The sequence below is a fragment of the Alosa pseudoharengus genome, unplaced genomic scaffold (assembly GCF_046254945.1).
Source record: "Alosa pseudoharengus isolate Yale_2024_CS ecotype anadromous, Long Island Sound unplaced genomic scaffold, YU_APseudo_1.1 YU_APseudo_1.1_scf_22, whole genome shotgun sequence".
In the NCBI taxonomy this organism is placed as follows: Eukaryota; Metazoa; Chordata; class Actinopteri; order Clupeiformes; family Clupeidae; genus Alosa; species Alosa pseudoharengus.
Window position 1 is genome coordinate 19,912,998 of NW_027468680.1, and position 9,901 is coordinate 19,922,898.

General features: G+C 41.8%; 1 protein-coding gene across 1 annotated transcript; it reads right to left on the bottom strand.

Annotated features, from left to right (window-relative positions):
* Positions 1-502: 502 nt before the first annotated feature.
* fndc4b (fibronectin type III domain containing 4b) lies at positions 503-8,985 on the bottom strand. Its single transcript, XM_076299941.1, has 6 exons — positions 8,803-8,985; positions 3,831-3,946; positions 3,373-3,577; positions 3,009-3,098; positions 1,344-1,480; positions 503-544 (listed from the first exon to the last, which is right to left on the bottom strand). The coding sequence occupies exons 1-6, from the start codon at positions 8,867-8,869 to the stop codon at positions 503-505; spliced, it is 657 nt and encodes a 218-aa protein (XP_076156056.1). The 5' UTR covers positions 8,870-8,985.
* Between the last annotated feature and the right edge of the window lie 916 nt (positions 8,986-9,901).

Consider the following 9,901-nt stretch of genomic DNA (forward strand, 5'->3'; position numbering starts at 1 on the left):
GCAACCTAAGTAGTCATATTATGAAAAAATGTGATGAGCCAGATAAAAGTGCCGTGCAGTTGAGTGGCCAGATAAGGTGGCAATCTGCCCAGGCAAGAAGGTCACACCAGTTTTCGTGGGAGAGGTTTGGCTCAGCTGAGTCAAGAACTGATCGGGATTGTGCACGGGGTCAGGAAGGGCCAAGCCAGTGCTGTTGGGTGAGATGGGAATCAGGATCAGGCGATCCCTTCCTTGCTTGACTAAGAGTAGCCTGCAGGATCACATAGCTCCAGGGTCACGTCAGAGGAGGCCTGGTCAGGTGGGAGGACACTGGAGCCGTTGTGTGAGGTGACAGGATCACGTGCCAAGCAGGTGTCTGAGCCACACCTCTGGGGCTGGGACAGGTAAGTGGCTAGTAGTAGCCAGGGTCAGAGCCCGGTACGAAAAGTGGTTGCCAAGTCAGTTGGAGGTCTAATGTAGAGGTAGGAGCTAAGCTGGAACCCTGGCCTAGTGGAGGCCTGGGTCAGACCTTGATGATACTAATTGATGATGTGGTTCTTTGAAACTGTAAGAGAGCACAGATATCACAGATTATAACCAATACTGTTTGCAGAACATAATTACTTGTCACTTATCTTTAGATTAGTGCTATGATGCATAGAGTAAATTCATAGATGTAACGTTGATATTCTGTCTTCTTTGTTAACTATCTCTTAGCTCAGGCTCTTAGCTCATCTGTAACAATGATATGTCAGATAAACACAGTTGTAATAGAAGGCAGGGATTGGACACTCCATGAAAGTTCACATTGCTTATTTCTCATAACTTGTTTCACATGTTCCTAAAAAAATTAGCCTAAAGCTGCTGATACAGGGGGCAACGTTTTGAGCAATGTTGCTGGGCAATGTTCCTTATTATTGTGGTTCTGGCCTGTTCCTACTGATATTGGGCAACAATTTCTTTTCTTGAGAAATTTAATCATCAGTGGGCAAATCGTCTTGATCATCCAATCAGAATCAATGGAACTGGTTATGTGGTTGCCCAGCAACATTGCTCAAAAAGTTGCCCCGTGTCTCCTCATCTGAAGAGTTCAAATAGTCTTCTACAGCAGGGCTACACCGGGCACAAAACTTTTCTGTAGACAGATCATATGTTGCAACAATTGGCTTTTACTATTTTATATTAAAAAAAATTGACCAGTCTTCTAAAACTATTTTTGGCTCCATGAACAGAACAATTCACTTGCATGCCCTGTGTGGTCTTGCTGTTAGTTACCATGTGGCTTGCAGGATTCTTTAGGTACATTTGTAAATGTAGTTAGGCCTATAGGGTGTAGTTAGGCCTATAGGGTGCTCTTCACTTACCTTACTGCCTAATAAGCCTCCATTGTGGTACTCGGGAGTACTGTGCTCTGAGGGGGGCTTGGCCTTCTCTTTGCTGTGGTTGTTGGAGTCATTGTCTTTGATGATGTCATACTGCCTACAGAACAGTGCTATGACAGCTGAGAAAGACGGTGAGACAATTATTTAATTTCAACAAATAAAATGTAACAGTAGTGTAAAAGCACATTACTGTAGATGCTGCACTTCAAATGTTTAATTCAACAATTGGCAGAAGACAAGCCAATAGCTGTCTTTTCTTAATTGCCAGCTAACAGAAAAATCTGTTTCTTTTCCCGTAAGTTCCCTCATGACAGTCATTTTTCTTCCTTCTGGATTCCCACAGAGCGCCCTCACTTAAGGCTTTAGCACTGTGATATCCATCTCAGCATGAGGCTGCCAAGTATAGATGGCTGATGTATGATCGCACAACAGGTGCCAATTTTGCCAGTAGGACCAGAGGTGGATGAAGTACACAATTATTTTACTTAAGTGAAAGTATCGATACACCTTGTCAAATATTACTCCAATACAAGTGAAAGTTGCTAAGTCAGATTTTTAGATAAGCAGAAGTACATAAGTACCGGTACTTGCTTTTAAAAATACTTAAGTATTCAGAAGTACAAGTATTTGTCCTTTTTAATGTATTGTAATGTAATGTTTATTTGGTCATTACAGTAATAGGGTCATCATTTGGTCACTAGGACTTACATACAACAAAAACATTTGACCTATTTTCATAACCTTGCAACTGTTCAAATGGATGCAATAATATAATTTAAATCATTATTCATTCTCTGTTCACAAATCTAAAAACATTTTAACTGCCAAATACAAAACCAGATAACTGAATTTTGAGTAGGATAACACCAGACCACTTCTCAAGTCTCAATTGCAAACAGGTTTGTGTAGTTCTCCCAGGCTACATGGAGGATGTTCTGATGAATAATCTATTGCAAACAGGTTCGTGTAGTTCTCCCAGGCTACATGGAGGATGTTCTGATGAAGAATATTGCAAACTTTGTATAGTTCTCCCAGGCTACATCATGGAGGATGTTCTGATGAAGAATCTATTACAAACAGGTTTGTGTAGTTCTCCCAGGCTACATGGAGGATGTTCTGATGAAGAATCTATTGTCACCATCATTACCACAACCAATTCAGCCAAGTTCAAATTGGACTACTGAAAAAAAATAACTTCAAGATGGTCTATCACATTATTGCATTCAAAGACTCAAATGTGGTTAAAAGTAACAAGTACTTCATGCTCGTATTTCAAATGTAGTGGAGTCAAAAGTATAGTATTTCTCTTTCAAATGTAGTGGAGTAAAAGTCACAAGTTTCAAAGTATAGATACTCAAAAATCATACTTAAATACAGTAATCGAGTAAATGTTCTCAGTTACTGTCCACCCCTGGTAAGGACATGTGTGAGAGACAGAAGAGTGGCAAATTGTGTGCAAGTCAGAAAGCAAAATACCATAAGAAAGCAAAACATTAGTAACTGTATGAGTTTGACAAAAAATATGGAAATTTAAAAGCTGAAAAGATAACCCCACAGCCCTTTGGCAAACATTAGGGTGGAACTTTTCATTATTGGAGTGCCAACGCAGGACTAGTGTTGTCCACTGAGATCTGCATGGGTGTTTACCTGCCCACATGATTAGTACTGTCATAATAATGACCATCTCTCCAGTCTGCAGCTGTCTGGACATGTCCAGGCCCTCCACTGAAGGGTCATCTAAATCAGAGTAACACAGGAGAAGGGAAAGGCAATATGAATAAGGCACACATGAAACTGTGAGAAGCAAGGAAAAAAATAACCTGCATTCTAGCTTTTGTATTGACACTACACCACCTCTGCATTTTACTCAATTTATACCATAAAATGTTTGTTTGGGTGAACGTTAACAGGCAGCCATCCTGACTAACAATCCATGTGCTTTAGATCCCTAATGAAACCTGTCAAGTCCGTCAGCCTTGCAAGTCAAGTGGACCTTTGATCTCATGTGTACCTTGGTCCATTAAGCTTGACTGAAAGTGATCCGACTCCTCCAGTGTTCTGAAATGGATCCTCTTGCTTGCTTGGCTCTCGCCATGCAGGCCAATGGACTGGACCTGAATGATGTAATCAGTATCCTCATCCAGGTTCCAGAGCACACAAGCCCGGCTGCTGGTGTTCACCTCTCTGATGAACCTCTGTGCCAAGCCATCCTGCCTCTGACACACACACACAGAGACACACACAATAAGGCATACACACAGACACACAAGCCGAGGAAACAAATACATGTACCCCACACACACACACACACACACACACACACACACACACACACACACACAAAGACATTTCTTTTTAAAACTTAAATCTCAAATCTAATCTAAAAAACTCAGTTATTCAAGGTCACAGCCCAGGAAGCAATTCGATTTGCCCCCTAGGACACAGCCAGTTTCCAGATCTCGCACTAACCTGCTGTGAGATAGCATAACCAATGACAACATCTCCGTCCACAATGTTCCAAGACACGGTCGCCGAGTCAGCTCGCAGGTGTGTGATGGACACGTTGATGGGGGCGGAAGGCCGATCTGATGGAGAGGAGGACAAAGGGACTTTGAAGATAACAAAACCATAATCACAATGTCATGTCCTTCACTGGCTCATTACCACATCATAGACATCTTCCACTCATTTTCAGCAGGCTATGGTGAGTAAGTCCCCTTTGTCCTGCAATAAACCCCCCGTCAAGGTTACCTTGAAGCAGCTTACAAATAAAAACAAAACACACAATTGTTAGACTGTCTTTATAGTCTCAAACACTGTGTGATTCACCGTGTTCAGTGTGAAATCTGTCTTCATGGCGTTCTCAGTTCTGAATCAGAGCGGTCTGTTGTTCACTTGAAAGGATGACATTACAGAAAACAGCGGGGGATGATCAGGCAGCGCACACACCAGTGTTAGCTGACATGTCTCTATAGTGTCTCTGTCACTGTGTTTTGAAGGTAAAAATAATCCGGCTCCAATGCCACAGCTTCTTTCTCAAAAACATCCCAGTCTGCAGCTGTCATCAGCCCAGAATAAAAAGAGCCTGGGCATATCATGGGGTGATGAATATGGAACAGCTTCTTTATTTAGCTAAAGCTGTCATGTAGGGTCATTATGCAAATATATTCCCGTTTCCATTCATGTTCTATCCAGTAATTGCAAAGGCAGGACCACTGCAGTGCTAGCAGACATATCTCTGCAGTACCTGAGAGGGCACCGCTGCCACGGAGATGACTAGGTCTTTAATCTGCCCTGGGCCAGTGTCTGCCTTAGGCCTGTTTGGTTTAGGCAACACTGAAAGATGCTTAAAATCAAACATGGCTACTTACTCTCTTTAAAATCAATTTTGAAGTGGGATGAATGAAGGCAGTGGGTTGTATCTAAAATGTAACATTTCAGTGTCAGATTCTGTGAGTCACACTCTAAGCCAGTAAGTCTGTGAGTAAATTGAAAATAAAGTTCTTCTCTGAACAATCATACCATGGCATATGTTTTATTAAATCTATTGTCAAGCAAAATCTATTGTCAAGTCACAATACTTGCTATCCTAAATACTTGATTCAGAACTTATATAAGTACCATATACTTAATTGAATTGTATGTGGTAACTTGTGCTGAATGATATATTTGCAAATATATTGCTGTTTAAATTTATAAAGAGAGCTACTGTGATCAAAGAGGATTTCAATAGAGTGCCAATGCTTGTTTTTAAGCTCTTTTTATTGAGCACTTTGGCCCATATAGAGTAGTGTTCCTTCCTTCTTAAAATACTCAGTCGTGTCAAAAGAGTAAAATATGGGTTAGTTAATTGTAATGCATTTGTAAGCACACAGTATGATCTACGTATGTAGGGTCTTGAAAGGGTAGACCTGAGTTGAATTAACTGTTATGTAGAATATCAGAAAAGGAGAAAAGGCTGCACTTAGCATATCAGTCCTTTTATAGGATGCGTTTCGGCGTAGTGCCGAAAGTGGGCTCGAAGTACACTGAAGAAAGTACTACGCCGAAACGCGTCTGTGCAATAAAAAGATTGATGTATGCAAAGTGCAGCCTTTTCTCCTTTTCTGATTACGTCTAAGTTGGGCCTAGCACTCTTAAAAACTACCACTCCTACCCATTGTAATGACATTAAGCTGAATAATATCTGCACTGTATGTAACTTGCTCTTGCTAATGTTATTGAATGATTTCAACCCGAGAAATTGATTGGAACTGGGTTAGACCAGTTAGCCTATAGCTAAAAAGGAGCCATCATTTCTAGTGAATTATGCAAAGTTAGGCTGTACAATGTCCATCTGACTGGGTCATTGCATGCACAAAGAAGAAAGGGTATGTCTCCTCTTATCTAAGTCTGGGGTAGACGGTAAATAAACTTATCTTCCAAAAAGTTGTCCTGTTGATAAATTATGATAAATTATTATTCAAATAATTTTTTCAGGTCTCACTGACTGGCATTAGTTAAAAGACTACATTCTTTCAAGAAAATTGTAGATCATACATACACATATACTGTGGGTTAAACGTAAAATAATATAACATAGATGATAAACAACCACTCACAAAAACACCTCTCGTTCACCTATTCAATGATGTATATCTTGTACTACTCGTACTTGTCAGAGCTAGCTGGTTGAATGAATGCTGAATGAATGAATGGATGGATGAATGATCTTTTTTTCTTTTGTTTTAATTTATTTTATTTTATTTTTTATTCCAATTTCGGGTGAGAAATTGAGTTTTGCTATACAGGTGATTAATTAAAGCCTGTGTTTCAGCTGTTGTTTTGTCTATGTATTTAGTCAGTGACAGTTGCCTCACAATGCTATCTCTGTAAACTACAATCCCTTTGCCACATTCACTGTGTATTGTCTGGTAAAATATATTTCTGCTGCTTTTCAAAATGGCACTGGTCATAGTCTTTCACTCATGTTGCATTTAACCAATAAGTGTGCAACATCACTGATAACACAATCCAGCAGTTTCAGGGCCACACAGAGGTACCTATCTGGAAACAGGTACTTATCTCTTCTCTAAAATCAGCCCTGAAAGAAAAAGGTACAGAGGTGGTTTCTGTGGTCCGAACACACACAAAGGTGCAGGCCACCCCAAAATAGCCCACCATCTCCTGCAGTGGAAAACCACCTTTTGTTAAATTCATTAACTGGTTGTCCTGATACAGTGATGGGGAAAGCATTAAGAGCCAAGAGACCAGCCTATACTCTCAAACAAAAATACATCCTCTTTTTCCTGCTGTCAATCACCTGACTGGCTAACAATACCTTCAACCTGGCTCTAAAGACCTGCAATTGATTACACTATGACTCCCAGACTGTAATGTAATTTGCTGCCGCTAGGGGCGCGTCTAGATTTCTAGGCTATCCCAGACTAGAGTCCATCAAGTTAGCACATGGGGTCTTCAATCAATAACAACACGTTACATTTATATAGCACTTGTCTAGACAAAGGACTTCACAGTGAAGGGGGGAACCTCACTAACCACTACCAATGTGTAGCACCCACCTGGGTGATGCACGGCAGCCATTATGTACCAGAACGCTCACCACACACCAACTTGAGGTGGAGAATGAGGCAATTACACTAAGGTATGATTAGGGGGGCAGATTGAGTGAGTCAGGTTTGGAATTTAGCCAGGACACCGGGGGCCCCCCTATTCTTTTGCGATAAGTGCCATGGGATCTTTAATGACCACAGTGAGTCAGAACCTCGGTTTAACATCTCATCCGAAGGACGGCATCTCCTATAGTACAGTGCCCCCGTCACTGCACTGGGGCATTGGGATTGCCATGGGGGTTGCCATGGTCGTGGACACTTCAATAGGCACAGGCAAGATACAATATACAATATAAAAATATACAATTGAACAATTGAAGAGAGAGAAGGAATAGTGCAATATCAGTATAGTCTGAGATTTAAATACAAATATAGTGGAGTTCAGTGCAATGATAATGTATTAATAACAATATTGTAATTGTGTAAGATTGAAGTATGCACGAGGTAGATGAGCAGAACAGTGTTGATTGACTTTGTTCAGTGTAAGGGTGGGGGCTATTTCGGAGCGTTCAACAGAGTGACTGCTTGGGGAAAGAAGCTGTCTTTATGTTGGCTGGTTTTTGCGAACAGTGCCCTGTATCGCCTACCAGAGGGAAGGAGGTTGAACTGCTTGTGACCAGGATGTGAGGGGTCCGCAGAGATTCCAAGTACTAACCACACCTGCTTAGCTTCAGTAATTCAGCAGAGACAGGATATCCGTTGGTATGGTTGCTCTCAATACCTGCAGCTCTGTCAGAATGAGCTCTGCATCTCCTTCAACATCGCCATATTGCTATTTGTACATCATAAAATGGATTATTAGCATATGTTTATTTGTTTTCTCAACTCTGCATAGCAACACTCATATTTGACTGTTGACCCACATAGGCCACTCTTGAATAAGATTCTGTCATCTGTGACAGGGGTAAACAGACCAGACCCCACAGGCCATAAAGTGGTCCACTAAAAATGCTGATCTTAAATGTGAGTGCAGGTTCTTTAAGCGCTCCCACTGATTGATAAACGGGTTCTGGCAGCCGTGTGGATGAATATTGAGCTGGCTGGCACTGCGCTGCAATCCACTAAATGCGCTTTAAACATGAGCGAGCACCATGCTCACTCATTTCTGATAAGTGAGTACATCAATTACATTTGAAGAGAGCGTGCCCAAGTCTGCCCTTGGTTTTCTGTCACTGATACACCCTCTACATTATGGAGCACAAAAATATCATTAAGACAGAAATAAATACAGTATGATATATAGGGAAACGGTTTGTCTAGGCTGCTTAAATCTAACCATGTGTGAGTGCTAAGAGCACTAATGATGCTGTCATTCTATAGCAAGTATTTCTGTAAGAGCAACTGAGTTTGTGACAGAAACAGGTAACACACTTCAATTGACTTGGTAGCTGTACGTGTCATGACTTCATGTGATTTACAGTGGACACTTTCACACATTTCACTCCCCTACCCCCAAACCCCTACCCCTACCCCACCCTGCCACAGCCTCACCCACACACCTTCAGGCACACATAAACACAAACACACACAATAAATCCAAGGCACTTAAAGGCAAGCCCCATTACTCTAATAGCTGGCCGGCACAATATATGTGTTCTGGAATTGGCTAAATAGCTGGTGTTGCAGCTTAACCAGAACTGTATTGTATGTTGACTGGTAGATATAATAGAAGTTTAACCAGGTAGTGTTTTCCTTTTAATCATCCTCAATACACCTGCATTAGAATGCACATTATAACTCTGATGGGCATCAGAGGGATGGGAAGACAAGGAATAAAGTGAATGTAAGACTCAATGATTGATAGATGGGGAACGTACTGGTCTACTTACTTGCCCCTGCATGAAGTACATGACCTCCACACAGCATAAAAATCACATGTAGAAGAATGGGTGTCATTTTCCACAAAGCACTGTCGCTCCGCAGTTGGTTAAGAAAAACTCAAAGGGACGCGTCCTTCACCTTTCCATCCTTTTAACCGCCTGCAGTGCTCTTCAGTACGACATCATATCGGTAACGATACCGTCGTTTCGTGATTAGGCTGAAGTTCAGGCTCGTTCATCTCACCGTCATACAAATGTCACCCACTGGTTCGAACAGCTGACCTTCTGGATATCCGGTTCCAAGAATATGTCAAATACATTCGTATTTATCGGCAGCTGCTCCGAGTTTTTTGCTGTTTCAGTGAATGGGACCCGTTGTGTCTCTGTCACAACAATTACGCACACTGCCGGTGGTTTCCATTATGACAGAACTCCGGTAATAGCGCCGACCTAAATAGAAAATCTCGTAGGGGTCCTTCGGGTTGGACCCGAACCGGGTCAGCTATCATTTTGATGAAGGTGTAACACAATCTGATACAAACTGACCACGCATGAGGAATGGCGAACACTCAAATGGCGTCCAAAGCCCTGTATTGCGCACGCAGTGTTTTCTCTCAACTATTTCTCCAGTGCGCGATGCGCCTGTACGCCTCCAGCATATCAATAGCTCCAAACCCACCGCTATCCGAGTCCTCTGCGGAACACGCGGATCACCTCCCACAGGTGGGTTGGGTCTCGCTCGTCGCCCCAGTCTTCATTGGCGACTTTTTCTCCATAAATCTGTCAGTCTGACGGATGGTCCACGCTCTGTGATGCTGACAGTATCTGTGACACATCTTGCTTATTTACAAGATGCAATAGTTTATATTCTATGTGAATGGACGAATTGACATGCTGATATGACAAATTGTATTATAGAATTCTAATACAATTAGAATTGATTATTGTCCGCCACATAAGCTGTAGGCTACACTTACAAAATGATCTATGACAGTTGATAATTGCATTCAGTTCATGCTACACTATCTGATATGATATAAATTGCTCCTGTTTTGCCTATCTGCAGGGGCGGAGCTACGTGGTGGCCAGGGGGGGCCACGGCCACCAC